The sequence below is a fragment of the Rhinatrema bivittatum genome, chromosome 9 (genome assembly GCF_901001135.1).
Source record: "Rhinatrema bivittatum chromosome 9, aRhiBiv1.1, whole genome shotgun sequence".
Lineage (NCBI taxonomy): Eukaryota > Metazoa > Chordata > Amphibia > Gymnophiona > Rhinatrematidae > Rhinatrema > Rhinatrema bivittatum.
In genome coordinates, this window is record NC_042623.1 from 110,574,998 (window position 1) to 110,595,176 (window position 20,179).

Here is a 20,179-nt window from a genome sequence, read left to right on the forward strand (position 1 = left end):
ATTTTGATCTTTAGAATAGTTTCCATTATTTTTCCTGGCACTGAAGTCAGGCTCACTGGTCTGTAGTTACTCGGATCACCCCTGGAGCCCTTTTTAAATATTAGGGTTACATTGGCCACCGTCCAGTCTTCTGGTACAATGGATGATTTTAATGATAGGTTACAAATTTTAACTAATAGATCAGAAATTTCATTTTTGAGTTCCTTCAGTACCCTAGGAGGCATATCATCCGATCCAGGTGATTTGCTACTCTTAAATTTGTCAATCTGGCCTACTACATCTTCTAGGTTCACAGTGATTTGGTTCACTTTGTCTGATTCATCACCCTTGTAAACCATCTCCGGAACTGGTATCTCCCCAACATCCTCATTAGTAAACACGGAAGCAAATAATTCATTTAATCTTTCTGCAATGGCCTTGTAATCCCTAAGAGCCCCTTTAACCCCTCAGTCATCTAATGGTCCAACCGACTCACCTCACAGGTTTCTTGCTTCGGATATGTTTTAAAAAGTTTTTATTATGAGTTTTTGCCTCTATGGCCAACTTCATTTCAAATTATCTCTTCGTCTGTCTTATCAATGTCTTCACTTGACAATGCTTATGTTTTATCCTATTTTCTTCAGATGGATCCTTTTTCCAATTTTTGAAGGATGTTTTTTTGTCTAAAAATAGCCTCTTTCACCTCATCATTTAATACTTAATAGAAAATATTAAATATGTGTAGAGAAGTTTAGTTGAAAGACAAATTTGATATTCTGATTTAAATAGACATTCCAAAGTGAATTAACAATATAAATGTGCAAAAATTATGAATAAATAAGGAAACCTAGGGAGAAAAAATAAATGGCAATCTTGAGAAGATTCTTATAGCAAAACAGTGTCAAGACTCCTGAGGGGGAAGAAAACACATAGAGGACACTTTTTTCAGAAAATCGCCCTTCCTGTCTTATTTTTGACACAGACTTTGTACCTGCTTTAAAGCAGGTGCAAAGTCCACGGAAACTAATGAACTTACAGTGCTGGCTTGCCCAGCATTTTTAGAAAAACGCCACAGAGAGTTTCCCTTTATACATTTGTTTTCATGCCCACGGGTACAAAGTATCCATGGTCCTGTACGCACCCCTTGGAGTTTTGAAAATTTCTCCAGTAAAGTTTATAAAATAACAGTAATTGATATAAATGGAACACCAAAACCGGTAAATTTCTTAAGGATACCTTGCTTTCCTATTGAGGGATTTGGGGGCTGGACAACAGACAGACTAGTTTTTCTGAACACCAGGATGATCTGAATCGATATCCTCTGAATTAATACACCTTGTGCCTTTGCTTCCTTGGAAGGGGGAGTAAACAGCATGAGGCTGCAGAGGCAAGCCAGACTTCTACATGGGCAGTACTTTATAAGCTGCTGGTTGCAGCCTAATGAGTTAGGGCCAAAGCACTGGTGAGAAACCAGAAAGGCACAGCACTTTTTGGAGGAGATGCCATCATACTGTACCGGCAGCACAGGTCCATGACCGCCCCCTCAGTCATGGCATCCTATCGCACTGGTCACACATCCCAGAAGCCAACTATGTTGCTTATATTCTTCAACTTGCATATCTAAACAAGTCTTTAATAAGAACAGTGACTATTGTAAATTAGGATTGCTTACTGTAAATGGTGTTCTTCATATTCAGCAGGATAAATTAGCCATGACACGTGTGTGATGTCACCCGATAGCGCCAAACGGATCCATCTGTCTAGCTCAGTAGAGTTTTTACTACGGAGCATGTGTGGGAGTTCCAGCAGATATGTTGCCTTGTGAGCCCCTCAGTCGATTGTAGAACTTAAGTTTAGCTAGATAGCTGACTCTTCAGTAAGGCAGTTGCATATTAAGCAAGGCTAATTCATCCTGCTATCTGCAGAGAACACAATTTACAATAAGAAGACTTGCTTTCTCCATTGATAAGCAGGGCTGAATTAGCCATGATAAGTAGGGAGTCCCAAGCTGAGGGTTGCGTAGCAGAGCACTTACTGTACATAGCAAACCAGCATCCCCATACAGAGTGGACTACAGATGAACAAGCTGAGCAAAACTGCTTGTCCATATTTACTGTCTCCTCTGGACAGGTTGTCCACACAATAGTGTGCCATACAGATAACCAAGTTGCAGCTTTGCTGATGTCTGCAATAGGGATAGCGCTCTGGAGAGCAATAAAAATCTGTGGCTCCAACTTTACGAGCCTTGACAGAGTCAATAATTCGAAGGCCAGCTAACATATGGCAGTGTGCAATACAGCATGCTAGCCAGTTGGACAAGGAAAGAATGGCAACTGCTACTCCCAGACCATTGGGTTTGTAGACAGACAAACCCAATGGTTTGTCATAAGCCTAATGATGTGGCTGAGTTCTCTTGCAGTAATGGGCCATGGCCCTCTCACAGTCCAGCAAATGAAGGGCCTTCTCAATAAAGATGGCTTGATGCCAGTGAAAAACAGTCCACCCTAGGAGAAATTCAAGATCGATGTGGTACACCACTCTTTTATGAAGGACTGTAGCCATTGATATGCCTAATGAAAGAGATAGCAAGCAGGAGTACCACCTTCCATAGAAACAGAGAAACATGGTGGCAGAAAAAGATCATATGGCCAATGTAGTTTGCCATTCTACCCAACTAATTAGCTTTCTAATTTTCATCACTCACTCAGATATCCCCTGTGTTTATCTCATATTTTCTTGATTTCAGACAGATACTATTTATGTCTACATCACCTCCACTGGGAGGCTGTTCCATGCATCTACTAGCCTCTCTGTTAAAAAATATTTCCTTGTTCTAGAACCTTCTATCCACTGAAAGAGGCTTGCCTCCTATGTATGGAAACCTTGGAGGTATTTGAATGTCTCTATCATATTTCCCCTGCCTCAACATTCCTCTAGGATATTCTTAAGTCTGTCCCCATATGCTTTAGAGTCAAGACCACTGACCATTTTAGTTGTCACCCTCTGGACTAACTCCAGTCGGTTTATATCCTTTTGAGGGTATAGTCTCCAGAATTGTACACAGTAATCCAAATGAGGTCTCACCAGGGACCTGAACAGGGGCAAAATAAGAACTATTACAAGTAATTAGTAACCTATCATTAAAATCATCCATTGTATTTAGGGACCGGAAGATGGCCAATATAACCTCGATATTTAAAATGGGCTCCAGAGATGATCCAGTAAACTATAGACTGGTGAGCCTGACTGGTGCCGGGAAAAATCATGGATACTGTTATAAAGAATAGAATCATGGAACATTTAGACAGATATGATTTAATGGGACACAGCCAGCATGGATTTACCTACCAGATTTACCTACCAGATTTGTTAGGCAAGTCTTGCCTAACAAATCTGCCTCATTTTTTTTGAAGTGGTGAATAAACATGTGGCTAAAAGTAAACTGGTAGATGTGGTGTATTTAGATTTTCAGAAGGCATTTGACAAAGTCCCTCATGAGAAGTTATTAAGAAAAGTAAAAAGTCATGGGATAGGAGGCCATATCCTTTTGTGGACTGCAAACTGGTTAAAAGAAAAGAAACAGAGAGTAGTATTAAATGGTCAGTTTTCACAGTGGAAATAAAAAAACAGTATCGCTTCTCAGGGATCTGTACTTGGATTGGTACTTTTTAATATATTTATAAATGATCTGGAAAGGGGTACAAAGAGTGAGGTGATCACATTTGCAGGCGACACAAAATTCTTCAAAGTAGTTAAATCACAAGCAGATTGTGATAAATGGTAGAAAGATTTTGTGAGACTAGAAGATTGGGTGTCGAAATGGCAGATGAAATTTAATGTGGACAAATGCATATAGGGAAAAATAACCCTTGCTGTCGTTACATAATGTTAGGGTCCATATTAGGAGCTACCATCCAGAAAAGAGATCTAGATGTCATAGTGGATACTCAAAATCATTGGCTCAGTGCACTGTGGCAGTCAAAAAAGCAAACAGAATGTTAGAAATTATTAGGAAGAGAATGGTGAATAAAACAGTGGATGTCATAATGTTGCAGTATCGCTCCATTGTGAGACATCACCTTGAATACTGTGTGCAGTTCTGGTCGCCGCATCTCAAAAAAGATATAATTGCACTGGAGAAAGTACAAAAAAGGGCATGAAAAGGCTAAAGAGATAGGGATGTTCAGCTTGGAGAAGAGACAGCTGATGGGGGATATGATAGAGGTATATAAAATCATGAAAGGGCTTGAATGGGTAAATGTGAATCGGTTATTTACTCTTTCAGATAATAGAAGAACTAGGGGGCACTCCATGAAGTTAGCAAGCAGCACATCTAAAACAAATCAAAGACCATTCTTTTTCACTCAACACACAATTAAATTGTGGAATTCATTGCCAGAGGATATGATTAAGGCAGTTAGTGTAGCTGTGTTTAAAAAAAGGTTTGGATAAGTTCGTGGAGGAGAAGTCCATAAACTGCTATTAACCAATAAGGAATGGCCACTGCTTATTGCCAGCATTAGTAGCTTGGGATCTATTTAATGTTTGTGTACTAGCCAGGTTCTCAGTCTTGGCTTGGCCTCGGTTGGAAAAAGGATACTGGGCTTCATGGAACCTTGGTCTGACCCAGTATAGCATATCTTACATTCTTATGTTCTTATCAACTCCCATTTTCTGCTGATCATTCCTCTCCCTACACAGCCAAGCATCTTTCTGGCTTTTGCTGTCACTTTATTCAACTATATGGCCACTTTAAGATAATCAGATACAATCATCTCCATATTCCGCTCTTCTGTCATGCTTAGAAAAATTTCACCCCAATACTGTACCTCTCTTATGGGGTTTTGCAGCCTAAATGCATATGTAACCCCCATCTTTGGGTGCAATCCAAACACCAATGAGGGCCATAAAAGATTTTATTGTCTCTTTGAGGCTGGAACTGTTCCTAGCTAGGGGGGGTTTTGATAGGGCCGGGGGGGGGGGGGGGGGGTTAGGGAGGGGAAGGTGGGGGGAGGGCGAAGGAAAGTTCCCTCCGAGGCCGCTCTGAAATCGGAGCGGCCTCGGAGGGAACAGGCAGCGCGCGCTGAGCTCGGCGCGCGCAAGTTGCACAAATGTGCACCCCCTTGCGCGTGCCGACCCCGGATTTTATAAGATACGCGCGGCTACGTGCAATTGGCCGCTCAAGACGTGACGCCACATGCCGTGACGCCAAACGTCGTGACGTCACATCTTGAGCGTCACGTCTTGAGTGGCCAATTGCACGCACAGGGGCCGCTTTCCCCCGTGCAGGCGTCCATCTTCGCCGGGAGGCAGGGGAGCCACGATCCGTTCCTGCTGATGGCTGGAGGGCTGCAAAAAAAAGTAAGTCGCGCAGCGGGAGGCAGGAGAGGTCTGATGTCCGGAGGGGGCTGCAAAAAGTAAGTTGCTTTGCCGCTTCACACTGTCAGTGTCTCTTCTTCCCTCCTCCCGAAGCAGGGCGCGAAAAGCAGCCTTGCTCTGGTAGGAGGGAAGAAGAGACACTGACAGTGTGAAGAGACGAAGCGACTTACTTTTTGCAGGCGTCCATCTTCGCGAGCAGCTGGAGGCAGGAGAGGTCGTCCGATGTCCGGAGGGGGCTGCAAAAAGTAAGTCGCTTCGTACTGCCAGTCCCTTCTCCCCTCCTCCCGGAGCAAGGCTGCTTTTCGCGCCCTGCTTCGGGAGGAGGGGAGGGGGGACTGGCAGTCCCGACTAGAGATGTGAATCGTGTCCTCGATCGTCTTAACGATCGATTTCGGCTGGGAGGGGGAGGGAATCGTATTGTTGCCGTTTTGGTGTGTAAACTATCGTGAAAAATCGTTAAAATCGTGAGCCGGCACACTAAACCCCCCTAAAACCCACCTGACCCTTTAAATTAAATCCCCCACCCTCCCGAACCCCCCCCCAATGCTTTAAATTACCTGGGGATCCGGCGGTGGTCCAGAACGGCGGCGGTCCGGAACGGCCCCCTCAATAGAATCGTGTTGTCTTCAGCCGGCGCCATGCTGAACGACCTCCTGCAGTCGATCTCCTGCCGGCGCCATTTTCCGTACGAAAACGATTCGCGGCAAGAAATCGCTCCCGGAACCCCGCTGGACTCCCAGGAAAATTTTGGCCAGCTTGGGGGGGCCTCCTGACCCCCACAAGACTTGCCAAAAGTCCAGCGGGGGTCCGGAACGACCTCCTGCGTCGAATCGTTTTTGTCTATGGCCGCTGCCATTTTGCGGCGGCCATTTTGAAAAATGGCGCCGGCTGAAGACAACACGATTCTATTGAGGGGGCCGTTCCGGACCGCCGCCGTTCTGGACCACCGCCGGATCCCCAGGTAATTTAAAGCATTGGGGGGGGGGGTTCGGGAGGGTGGGGGATTTAATTTAAAGGGTCAGGGGTGGGTTTTAGGGGGTTTTAGTGTGCCGGTTTTCCTGCCCTCCCCCTTCCCCCTTCCCCCGATTTACGATTTTTTAACGATAAATCGGGGGAATTGGTATTGTATCGTGGCCCTAACGATTTTTTGACGATTTAAAATATATCGGACGATATTTTAAATCGTCAAAAAACGATTCACATCCCTAGTCCCGACTTCCTGTTATCTGTCATTTCAAATGACATTTGAAATGACAGATACCAGCGTGGCGTGAAGCGTTAGGCCCGCGCACCCAGGATACTGTATAAGTGCTCTATCCAGTAAAATGGGTTGCGCGGGCCTAACGCTTCACGGACCCTTCTTAGACGCGGTTTACATTTGCATGAAATTATAGTTCAGGATCGAGCTGTAGGTGAGCTGCACTGTGCGTGCGGCAACCGCGGGTGCGCCGGGCACTAACGCAGCTCTTCCTACCGCTCGGTACTGGATAGACCTGTATGTTGGTACATATTATACAACCTGCTACACAATGAACATTCCTGAAGTTTCTCTACCTCTTAATTCAGACATTTAAATAAAGCCACAGGATGCCAGCCTTCAGTCTGAGCTAGCTCTCTGTTCCTGCTTCTGTACGCCCTCTCACAAACAGCCTGCAGGGAACAGGAGGAGGCGAGTGAGGCCAAGGCTGGATCAGACAGAGCTGATGAAAGAAGAGCCATTCTTCCCCCTAATCCAGCCCCTCTCCTCCTGTTCCCCCTATCCCCCCTGTCCTGAAAGGAAACATGGGGGAAAGGTGAAATTGAAGTTGAACAGCGAATGCAGTCAGAGTGTTTGATCTCTCAAAGAGCTCTTAAATCAAACCAAAACATGGTTAGGATATAATACCTGGATAGAGTGATGTCGCTTTAGAAACATTTCATCTTTATACAGAGATTTTTGCACCTCAATATGTGGCCAACCATACACCAAGTACAAAGATTTTAATGTGTTTTTGGAAGTCTGCATCTGCTGCCGTCCCACAGCTGGCAAAGAGGGCATTAATTTCAATTTATAGAAGTCTTGACAACTGGCACTTCTGCTGAAAAGTTTCAAACTTGTATTAATTCAACCCGTTTTTTTAAATCTATTACCATATACCTAATATATATGCACATACTTTTCTGTGTAATTAGCTGCATGATAAACTTCTGCTATGAAGAGCATTTTTAGTAAATGTAAACTCATATACTTGGAAAGACAAGGACATTCTCAATAAAATGTAAAAAGGATGATTGCACTATTCAAAACTAAAGCGACATTTCACAGTTAAAAGTTTGTAACTTATATCGATAAATTCCTGATTTTTGTACTTGGCAAATTTTCTATTTGTATAAATATTGTTTAAAAACTAAAAACAAATTGTTTTCAATAAAAAAATTGACTTTTTTGGGAATCTCTATGAGGAAATTAAGCAAATTTGCCATAGAATTGCCACAGACTTTGCTGACTCTTGCCATAGAGTCTTGAAAAATCTGCCTCAAGAAACCCAGGGCTCAGACTCTATCATACTCCATCCTCAAATCCTTTTGTTTTCAGCAGCTCTGTGACAGGCTTACCCGAGTGCTGGCTGCTGTACAGAGGAGAAAGCACACTGTAAGAGTATACAAGCTTTGAGGCACACTTTATTGTTGGGACATGATGCAAGCAAGCAAAATCACATTAAAAGGAGCTCTCAAATGCAGGCTCATTAACCTTATCAGCCCTTTAAATCTAAGGGTGTCCTGTCCCACAGAATGAGATTTACTGCCCTGGTGAGTGATATTTTTCCAGTGGAGTATTCAGGGTATAAATCTGGAAAGATTTGAGTATTTTATTGCTTTGAAAATCAAAAAGGCAACAAAACATTATATTTAGCTTTCTTTGGTTTTATATGAACTGTAGTTATTTAATCCCTTAAGAAAACAAGATTGGAAAGATATACGCCAGTGGTTCCCAACCTTTTTGGGTTATGGACCATTTTCAGCCTCCCGATGTTTTGAGGATTCCCAGCTTGTTCCACCACTTTCTTTCCAGCCCATCCTCACCAGTCTGTCTCCATGACTCCTCCCCCACCAGTCTTTCCTTCTCCCCCAGTTTCTATTCCTTCCCCACAGCCAAACCTCACCAGTTTCTCCTTCTTCTTTAGCGCCTCCCCACCAGTAGCTTTCCCTCATTCTCTGTCTCCCCCAGCACCTTCTTTTCTAACCTCTCACTCTTTCTTGCCCCCCTACTTCCCAACCCAGTCCAACCTGGCCGTCTTTTTTCCCCAGCTTTACCAGTCTCTCTCTCCCAGTCATACCAGTCTTACTCAATTCTGACTACAATATCCCTTCCCCTCCAGCTCATCCCCAGCATTCTCTATCTCCCTCCCTTTCTCTCATCTCAACTCCTGGCCTGTACTGGCAGTGGCTACCACTGCTCTGATCCAACTGTACAGCATCACTGTTCTGTCCCACAACGCTCTCTATTTCTTCAGCTTGCGGGGCTTAGGATCCTACCTGCCCCACTGCGCCATCTCACAGGTATCTTTCTTTCTTCAGCTAGTTGGGTTGTAGTACTGATTATCTAAGGGATTTATTTTAGAACTATTAAATTAACATGACAGGGGGCTTAGTCAGACAAATGGTGGGATTTGAAAATCCCACTACACTAATTGGCCCTGAGATAGCTGGATATTTATTTATCCAGCTAAAAAGTGATCTGGCTAGTTGAGGGGCAGAATGGGGTATTCCAGGACAGAGCCAGCTATCTAGCTAAGTAAGATTTTCAGCATTATCTATCTAACATAACATAACATAATAAATTATTGCTTTTTCTATATATAATTTACCCTAATTTGTAAATAGTAACCCGCCGTTGCTTTTATACTCTCTCCCCAGTTATATATATACCTTAGCCGAGCCCACAACCCTCAAATTCCTAATACCATTCCACCCCTACTCATGTTGTTTGTTTCATCTATTTTTCTCTCCCACTGTCCCGCCCCCTGTAACCACAACTATACTGTTTTAACATATGTTCTCTGTAAAAGCAAATTCTTGCTACTGTTTGTTACAGTGTAAACCGATGTGATGTATCTAACGAATGTCAGTATAGAAAAAACATTAAATAAATAAATAACATAGGCCTGGATTTATCAAAATGCACTAAATATCGCGTGTGATAGGAAAAGGGGTGAGTTTTATGGTAATAGGCAGTTTATCACAATTTGCGCTAATACTTATGCAAAGCGCTAAGTTACCGCAAATTGCGATAAATGCCAGAATTGTTGTATTTCCTAAATACAACCAATGGGGGGACCATGTTTAGTAGGTCTAAGCTCCCAGAGAGCTAGCCTAGCTGTCAGGGCCCTTCTACAACGAGAGAGAGAGAAAAAGTGAGAATCAGCCTGGCTAGCCATAATGCCCTCATCCTAGGTAGGTATTTATATTTCTATAGGAGACCCACCTAATAACTCGAGGTGAGGTTTAGGTATTAGTGTAGGGGTTAGGGGCCACTTTGCATTCAAAATGAGACGTACGAACCGAACAGTGCTCCCTTGTGAAGATTGATGACCCTTGGAGTGAGGAAACTCACCCAAAGATGAGATTTGTGCAGTGTTCTCTCAACCTAGCTTGATGGACTCTCTACCTGGGTAACATCAAGCTAGGCTGAGAGAACATTGCACAAATCACATCTTTGGGTGAGTTTTCTCACTCCGAAGGTCATCAAATCTTTACAAGGGAGCACTGTTTTGTTCGTACGTCTCATTTTGAATGTCAAAGTGGCCCCTAACCCTTACACTAATACCTAAACCTCACCTCAAGTTACTAGATGGGCCTCCTATAGAGATAGAAATACCTACCTAGGATGAGGGCATTATGGCTAGTCTCTCTCTCTCTCTCTCTCTCTCTCCCCCCCTCCCTCCCTCCCCCCCCCCCCCTCTCCCCCCATGGGTATAGAAGGGTCCTGACAGCTAAGCTGACTCCAGGAGCTTAAAAACAGCATGTGCAAATGCCCTATTGCACGACTTAACACTAATGAAAAAGATATAGTTAAAGCTGTGTGATGCAGCTTTGCAAAATTGTCAACTCAGTCACAAATCACACCCCAAACTCCTCCCTCTTTTCTGATTTGCTTACACATGAGTTATGTTGCTAACGCATGCGAAAACACCTTATAGCAATTTGATAAATGACCCTAATAGCCGGATAACTTTAGTACTCACAATAAACAGTCCTAAACTTATTTGGCTAACTTTGACATAGCTGGGTATATTCAGCGGCGCAGGCATGTCTCTGAGTATCCAGATAAGTTTATCCAGCCAACTTTGCAAGCCAACCAGCATCTGAATATTGACCTCTTTTTTTTTTTTCCTCGGTGTGCTTAATCCTCATGTACCAAAAACCCTGCACTGCAGAAGTTTGAAAATCATATAATCTGTTTTTAAATATTGGTCTATATGCCTGTACTGAAAAAAATTCCACAAATCTCAAATTATTCACCATAGACTTACTGAGATGAACGATATACATATATGATTTTATTTAAGGTATAAGTATTTGTGAGTTTCTGTAGAAATGTACTTTTAAGCATGAATGCCATCTCTGCTATATTATGCCAAATTGCTTCCCAGTTGATCCTCACTCATCACCTTGGCATCCAGTTAATGTTACTTCTTCAACAAGAGAAACAAACTTCTCAGAAAGTGTGGTGGTTTGAGATGAAGGCGGGGGAAGTGGGTGGTGTTCCTTTTCTAAGGATTCATTTGGTCTTTAAGGAAGGTTTCTCTACAGCATTTTCCCCTTTATAATAGTAGCATTGAGTCCTAGGAAGGCTGCAGCAATGGTACTTTTTGGGATCTTTCTAAAACTCCTTTTTTTCTTCCAAATGAATGGGAGGAAAATCAAACAATGAGACGTAAAGACACCGTATAACTTTCCTCCCATACAGGATAATGAGTACTGCATGGAAAAACAGATTTACTCCTACCCTGAGCCATAGTAAATACATTAGGGCTAGAGTCTTCTGAGTGCCAAATTAAAGATACATAATTGTGAGGCAGAGCTGAGGGTATTCATTAGGGATGTGAATCGTATTTTGACGATTTAAAATATCGTCCGATATATTTTAAATCGTCAAAAATCATTAGGGCCACGATACAATACCAATTCCCCCGATTTATCGTCAAAAAATCGTAAATCGGGGGAAGGGGGAGGGCAGGAAAACCGGCACACTAAAACCCCCTAAAACCCACCCCCGACCCCTTAAATTAAATCCCCCACCCTCCCGAACCCCCCCCCCCCAAATGCCTTAAATTACCTGGGGGTCCAGCGGCGGTCCGGAACGGCAGCGGTCCAGAACGGCCTTCTGCAATTGAATCGTGTTGTCTTCAGCCGGCGCCATTTTTCAAAATGGCGGCACAAAATGGCGGCGGCCATAGACCAACACGATTCGACTGCAGGAGGTCGTTCCGGACCCCCGCTGGACTTTTGGCAAGTCTTGTGGGGGTCAGGAGGCCCCCCCAAGCTGGCCAAAAGTCCCTGGGGGTCCAGCGGGCGTCCGGAAAATGATCTCCTGCCGCGAATCGTTTTCCGTACGGAAAATGGCGCCGGCAGGAGATCGACTGCAGGAGGCCGTTCAGCGGGGGTTCCGGACCGCCGCTGAACAACCTCCTGCAGTCGATGGCGCCGGCAGGAGATCGACTGCAGGAGGTCGTTCAGCGGGGGTTCCGGACCGCCGCTGAACGACCTCCTGCAGTCGATCTCCTGCCGGCGCCATTTTCCGTATGGAAAACGATTCGCGGCAGGAGATCGTTTTCCGGACCCCCGCTGGACCCCCAGGGACTTTTGGCCAGCTTGGGGGGGCCTCCTGACCCCCACAAGACTTACCAAAAGTCCAGTGGGGGTCTGGAACGACCTCCTGCAGTCGAATCATGTTGGTCTATGGCCGCCGCCATTTTGCACCGCCATTTTGAAAAATGGCGCCGGCTGAAGACAACACGATTCAATTGCAGGAGGCCATTCCAGACCGCTGCCGTTCCGGACTGCCGCTGGACCCCCAGGTAATTTAAGGCATTTGGGGGGGGGGGGGGGGGTTTGGGAGGGGGGGGGATTTAATTTAAAGGGTCGGGGGTGGGTTTTAGGGGGTTTTAGTGTGCCGGCTCACGATTTTCACGATTTTCACGATACTTTAAACACCCAAACGGCAACAATATGATTCCCTCCCCCTCCCAGCCGAAATCGATCGTTAAGACGATCGAGGACACGATTCACATCTCTAGTATTCATGGTGTCTGCATCCTGCATGCTCCAAATATCTTTTCTCAAGCCACAGCAAATAACTGCCCTCCCCAGCTACAATAGTTGGAAAGATTACAGTACAGGGACATAGAAGTCAATTGGTCCCCTTTGGGGAGTGGTTGGTGTCAGCTCTTCTGGGTTCCCTTATCATGATTAGGGATGTGAATCGTTTTTTGACAATTTAAAAAAATTGTCCGATATTTTTTAAATCGTCAAAAATCGTTAAGAGTGCGTGATACAATACAAATTCCCTCGATTTATCATGAAAAATCGTTAATCGGGTATGGGAGTTATTTGGGGGGAGGGTGGGAAAACCGGCACACCAAAATAACCCCTAAACCCACCCCGACCCTTTAAAACGAATCCCTTACCCTCCCGAAACCCCCCAAAATGTTTTAAATTACCTGGTGGTCCAGCGGGGGGTCCCGGCGAGATCTCCTGCCATCGGCGCCATTTTTATTAATGCAGCCGATGGCTCGAGAGCGGGAGATCGCTCCCCGCGCCCCCACTAGACCACCAGGTAATTTTAAAACGTTTTTTGTGGGTTCGGGAGGGTGGGGGGAGGGGGTTTTTGTTATCGGATCGGGCACAGCCAATAACAAAAAAAAAAAATCGAACCGGACGATAAAAATTTTAAGATTTGAACCGGAACAGATCAGATTCCGGTTCCGATTCACATCTCTAATCATGATAGTTGCTATTTGGGAAAACCTAAATATCTGGCAGTTTGCCAAAGGGAGTTCAAAAATGGTGGGGATGAATTTACTTTTTCATCCCCAGTCTGCATCAGTCTGACCTTTGTAGATTATGATCCTATAATATTAAAAACTGGCTCACATTTAGAATTTAGATTTTAATCCTGCTTTGCCTTTCTTTCCTTCTACCTTGTTTTCTGTAAATGTCTTTCTGCTTCTTCATAATTAACATTTTTCTTTTTTATATTAAAATAAAATAGGGGGTGCTAGCATATGGTGTTTGACTAATTACCTTGTGAATGATCTTCAGCATCAGACAAAACCTTTGTCCTTTCATTTGTGCATGTTGCAGTGGTGTGCTGTAAGTTTAGGGGAGAAGGGACCTGACTGCTACAGGACACTTCCAGTTCCCCTCCTACTTCACTTCCCAATCCTAAGTGCAGGAAAAGACAACACGTTCTCCTCCGAATTAGACTTTTATTTATCAGATTTGGCAGAATTTAGCATTTAGAAGATAACAACAATTCCTGTCTCTAACGTCCTGGCCACTAAGCAACAATTTACCCTAAAGAAACATCTGTATCATGGTTGGTTTCAAACATGTCATAAACCATAGCCTTCCTAATATATTAAGACTTCTGGCAATTTCCCTGTTTCCCTGTGAAGCAGAGGTCTGTAGAATGTGGGCAGGGGAGGGGGCTTGCTTCTGGGTCTGGTACTGGCAGAGCACACCGCCTCAGACTTCATGCCACCGTCTGACCCTAGGCAAGGCGTTTTCTCTCTCTGGTCTGTTAGCCACACCTAGCCTTCTCCCTCCTCGATAGCAGGGATTGCTGGGCTGCTTTGGGTCCACTTTGTTTCCTTATTTGCCCCCCCCCCCCCATCTTATAATTTCCATCTGATAAATATGCATAAGCTTCAGCATAATCATGTAGTGGATAGAGGGTCTTTGCCGCATTGCAGTCTTTTCCCCCTCTCCTTTTCTTCAGGGGGAAGGGTCCTGCCATTTCTGTATGCCAAGCTGTATGCCAGTGTAAGCATTTTCTCCATTTCAGAATGCTCCCCGTTCATCCAAGGGTGAGGATCCCTCTGACCTTTGGGCTTCCCTTGGCCGGTCAGTGACTTCTGCTTCTGAGCTTAAGTTGCTGCATTGTCCCTCTACCTTAGTTTTATTTACACAGGAGCTTACAAACAGGCAGATCTTGATAAATATCATTGTTCTCATCTGGGCAAAGTTTCTCTTTTTTTTTAGCTGTAACAGTGTTTTTGGGCCTGTCAGCATATTTGTCTGCATCTGTCTTTGGCTATTATGATTCATATTCGGTGCTTTCAGTGGTTAAACGTGGCTTATCTTCCTACATTGCTGATGAGCTGTTCTTGAAAATGCAAAGTATAAGCTTGCATATTTGGAAATTAAATTTGCCCTTTTTTCAGTCAAGGTTCATGTCTTTATTTTGAAATGAATGCCCATGTGTATAATCTGAACATTTCATTCTATTTATTTAAACATTGAATTCTCTGTTGTATAGCAGCACAGAGCAGAATGCCTATTCATGTATCTTAATCAAGGTCACACTGATGCATCTATTAGCTGTCTGAGTTATATTAAATAAGGTTTCTAAGCATTCACAAATACAATTTGTACTGTTCTTACAGCTAATTATAAAGGAAAACATTTTCTGTAATTTCACAATTTTTTTTTTAATTATTATTTTTGACCTGTTAGGATTGGGAATTTCCGCATTTTATGGGTGATGTGGATGTGAATCTTCCTGGCTTGCCCACTGCACATTTACAGCTAAGATTACCTCGTTTGCAACGAATCTTCAAGGAAGAATATCATATTCACATAACAGGTATTGTGACAGTCTTTTTAGTAAGGATTATCAAGAGCAGTCATATTTTATTTTGCATATAAAATGTAATTTGTCATTAATAGTTTTCATCTTTAGAGTACTGATTTTTTATGTCTTTATTATAAACTTCCTTAATGTATGGTTTTCTGGTTAGTAGTGTAAACACTTTAACATGTTTTGAAGGCATTAACCAACACATGATGAGAGAGAGATATTATGAAATTTTCCTCTAGGAACTTATCCAAACCTTTTTTAAACCCAGTTACACTAAATGCTGTAACCACATCCTTTGGCAATGAATTCCAGAGCTTAAGTATGTGCTGAGTGAAAAAGAATTTTCGTCGATTTGTTTTAAATGAGCTACTTACTAAGTTCATGGAGTGCCCCCTGGTCCTTCTATTATCTGAGAGAGTAAGTAACCAATTTACATTAACTTATTCATGTCCTTTTATTATTTTGTAGAATTCTGTGATATCCCCCCTCAGTCGTCTCTTCTCCAAACTGAACAGCCCTAAATGCTTAAGCCTTTCCTCATAGTGCAGCCGTTCCATGCCCCTTATTTTGGTTGCCCTTCTTGCTATATCCTTTTTGAGATCCGGTGACCAGAATTGCACACAGTCTTCAAGGTGCAGTTTCACCATGGGAGCGATACAGAGGTATTATGACATCCTCTGTTTTATTTGCTGTTCCCTTCCTAATAATTCCTAAACTGTTTGCTTTTTTGATCGCCACAGCACATTGAGCCGACGATTTCAATGTATTATCCATTATGACGCCTAGATCTCTTTCCTGGGTGGTAACACCTAAGATAGAACTTAACATTGTGTAACTATAGCATGGGTTATTTTTCCCTATATGCATCACTTTGCACTTCTCCACGTTAAATTTCATCTGCCATTTGGAAGCCCAGTCTTCCAGTCTCACAAGGTCCTCCTGCAATTCATCACAATCTTCTTGAGATTTAACTACTCTACATAATTTTGTGTCATCCGCAGATTTGATCATCTCACTTGTCGTAACCCTTTCCAGATCATTTTGAAATATATTAAAATGCACCGTTCCAAGTACAGATCCCTGAGGCACTCCACTGTTTACCTTTTTCCACTATGAAAACTGTTTCCTGTCTTTTAACCAGCTTGCAGTCCACAAAAGGACATCACCTCCTATCACATGACTTTTTAGTTTTCTTAGAAGCCTCTCATGTTTGAGGAATAATAATAGTTCTGTTTTTTTTATTGTTGCACTTCATAGAGAGTGTGCCTTCTTGTGGTTTCCAGTTCAGGTTTTGTCACTTTTATATTTCTACTTTATGGTTGCTATATTCTGTATTTGATGAGGGTCTGTTTATGATCTGCATGTGTGATTGAGGTGAGGTATTCTCTAATAGGAAGCGGATTAGTGTTTTAGGGTGATTCAGTAGGGCTGATACCATATAGGAGTTGAGGAGTAGCTTAGTGGTTAGAGCAGTGGGCTATGAACCAGGAAAACCAGCGTTCAAATCCTACTGTTCCTTTTGTGGCCTTGGGCAAGTCAGTTTACCCTCCATTGCTTCAGGTACAACATTAGAATGTAAGCTCTCTAGGGATGGGAAATACCTACAGTACTGAATGTAATCTGCTTTGAAGTTCCGAAAAGCAAAATATAAAAAAATATAAAATACGAGTTCCAAGTGTGTTTTTGCAGGGACTTCAGGTTGGCATCACAGCAGTGCATGTAAATATAATTTAAGTGATAGTTTTACCTCAGAATACGGTACTTTGATATTTGTCATGTAAAATATTATTATAAATGCGTAACTCTTAACTGTGTGTGTGGAGCTGGCCTAGGGGAAGTTGCAGTGTGTGTGTGTGTGTGTGTGGGGGGGGGGGGGGTGTCATTGTACAAGGCTAGAAAATTCACCAGGGGAGGGGGTGGTTTGTCAGTTTTTAAAGTTTTTATCACTGGAGGGAGCTGGGATTATTTTTTTGGTGAGCCCAAGACAGACAATGAATGAACAAGGGGGGGGGGGGGGGGGGGGGGGAGGGGGCAGCACATTCATTGTTCGACCAGGGCAGCAAAAAAGCTAGCACCAGCCCTAATGCTAGAGTATTAAGTTTCTAGATACCATAAATGACTGCTTCCTGGAGCAGCTGTTCCTAGAACCAAGGAAAAGGGAAGCTACATTAGCTCTACTCCTCAGTAGAACGCATGACCTGGTATAAGTAGTTACTATTGTGGGGCTACTAAGCAATAGCAATTGTAATGCAATCAGATTTGGCATAATCACTGGAGGGAGGACATTAAGTAAAATTAGTGCTGTAGTTTATAACTTTAAAAAGGAAGACTATGACAGAATGAGGCAATTAGAAATAAAAATTAAAAGAAGTACAAAGGGTAAAAGTTTGCATATTGAAAGATAGGCGAAGAGAGAATTTGAAATGAAGTTGGTCATAGAGGCAAAAACTCATAATAAAACCTTTTTAAAGTATATCCAAAGCAAGAAACCTGTGAGGGAGTCGGTTGGACCATTAGATGACCGAGGGGTTAAAGGGGCTCTTAGGGAAGATAAGGCCATTGCAGAACAACTAAATGAATTATTTGCTTCTGTGTTTACTAATGAGGATGTTGGGGAGATACCAGTTCCGGAGATGGTTTTCAGGGGTGATGAGTCAGATGAACTGAACGAAATCACTGTGAACCTGGAAGATGTAGTAGGCCAGATTGACAAACTAAAGAGTAGCAAATCACCTGGACTGGATGGTATGCATCCTAGGGTACTGAAGGAACTCAAAAATGAAATTTCTGATCTATTAGTTAAAATTTGTAACCTATCATTAAAATCATCCATTGTACCTGAAGACTGGAGGGTGGCCAATGTAACCCCAATATTTAAAAAAGGCTCCAGGGGCGATCCGGGTAACTATAGACCAGTGAGCCTAACTTCAGTGCCAGGAAAAATAGTGGAAACTATTTTCAAGATCAAAATCGTAGAGCATATAGAAAAACATCATTTAATGGAACACAGTCAACACGGATTTACCCAAGGGAAGTCTTGCCTAACAAATCTGCTTCATTTTTTTGAAGGGGTTAATAAACATGTGGATAAAAGTGAACCGGTAGATATAGTGTATTTGGATTTTCAGAAGGCGTTTGGCAAAGTCCCTCATGAGAGGCTTCTACGAAAATTAAAAAGTCAGGGGGTAGGAGGCGATGGCCTTTCGTGGATTACAAACTGGTTAAAAGACAGGAAACAGACAGTAGGATTAAATGGTCAATTTTCTCAGTGGAAAAGGGTAAACAGTGGAGTGCCTCAGGGATCTGTACTTGGACCGGTGCTGTTCAATATGTATATAAATGATCTGGAAAGGAATACGACGAGTGAGGTTATCAAATTTGCGGATGATACTAAATTATTCAGAGTAGTTAAATCACAAGCAGACTGTGATACATTACAGGAGGACCTTGCAAGACTGGAAGATTGGGCATCCAAATGGCAGATGAAATTTAATGTGGACAAGTGCAAGGTGTTGCATATAGGAAAAATTACCCTTGCTGTAGTTACACGATGTTAGGTTCTATATTAGGAGCTACCACCCAGGAAAAAGATCTAGGCATCATAGTGGATAATACTTTAAAATCGTCGGCTCAGTGTGCTGCAGCAGTCAAAAAAGCAAACAGAATGTTAGAAATTATTAGGAAGGGAATGGTTAATAAAACGGAAAATGTTATAATGCCTCTATATCGCTCCATGGTGAGACCGCACCTGGAATACTGTGTACAATTCTGGTCACCACATCTCAAAAAGATATAGTTGCGATGGAGAAGGTACAGAGAAGGGCAACTAAAATGATAAAGGGATGGAACAGCTTCCCTATGAGGAAAGGCTGAAGAGGTTAGGGCTGTTCAGTTTGGAGAAGAGACGGCTGAGGGGGGGATATGATAGAGGTATTTAAAATCATGAGAGGTCTTGAAAGAGTAGATGTGAATCCGTTATTTACACTTTCGGATAAAAGAAGGACCAGGGGGCATTCCTTGAAGTTAGCAAGTTTCACATTTAAGACTAATCGGAGAAAATTCTTTTTCACTCAACGCAAATAAAGCTCTGGAATTTGTTGCCAGATGATGTGTTTAGTGCAGTTAGTGTAGCTGGGTTCAAAAAAGGTTTGGATAAGTTCTTGGAGGAGAAGTCCATTAACGGCTATTAATAAAGTTTACTTAGGGAATAGCCACTGCTATTAATTGCATCAGTAGCATGGGATCTTCTTAGTGTTTGGATAATTGCCAGGTTCTTGTGACCTGGTTTGGCCTCTGTTGGAAACAGGATGCTGGGCTTCATGAACCCTTGGTCTGACCCAGCATGGCAATTTCTTTTGTTCTTATGTTCTTAAAATATATTCTATGCATTAAAAAGGTAGATGGAAGACCAAAAGACTGCCAGCACAGTTTAATGAAGAGGTAGAGGAGACAATTAAAGCTAAAAGGATAACATTAAAAAAATATAAAACAAACCCAAATGATGAAAATAGCCAAGAGCAGAAACACTGGCAGGTTAATGTAAAACAGTAGTGAGACTGGACAAAAAATAATTTGTGAAGAAGCTTGCCAGCACAGCAAAAATGAATAATTTTTTTCAAGCTCATTTGAAGCAAAAAAGCCTGTGAAGGAGTCAGTTTGGCCACTAGATGACCGAGAGGGAAAAGGGGGGTATTCAAGGGGGACAAAGAAATAGCAGAAAAACTGAATGAATTCTTTGCCTTGGTTTTTACTAAGGAGGATGTTCGGAACATACACAGACCTGAAACATTCTTTAATGGTGGAAATTCTGAACAATTTAAACAAATATCTGTGAGAATGGACGATGTAATATATCAGTTTGACAGACTAATCACCGGGACCAGAAGGCAACTACCCCAGAGTTCTAAAAGAACTAAAACATGAAAGCCATCCAAGAATGACACACTTAAAAGGATTGAGAGGGTGGGAGGGTTAGGA

The 20,179-nt window shown here is 42.8% G+C and overlaps 1 protein-coding gene across 1 annotated transcript in view; it reads left to right on the forward strand.

Moving 5' to 3' along the window:
* The window catches only part of LOC115099563 (transmembrane protein 117-like), a 102,362-nt gene that overhangs the window by 65,668 nt on the left and 16,515 nt on the right, over positions 1-20,179 (forward strand). The window contains exon 3 of the mRNA XM_029617297.1: positions 15,079-15,208. Within this exon, the coding sequence (XP_029473157.1) occupies positions 15,079-15,208 (130 nt within the window). The remainder of the gene's footprint in view (positions 1-15,078; positions 15,209-20,179) is intronic.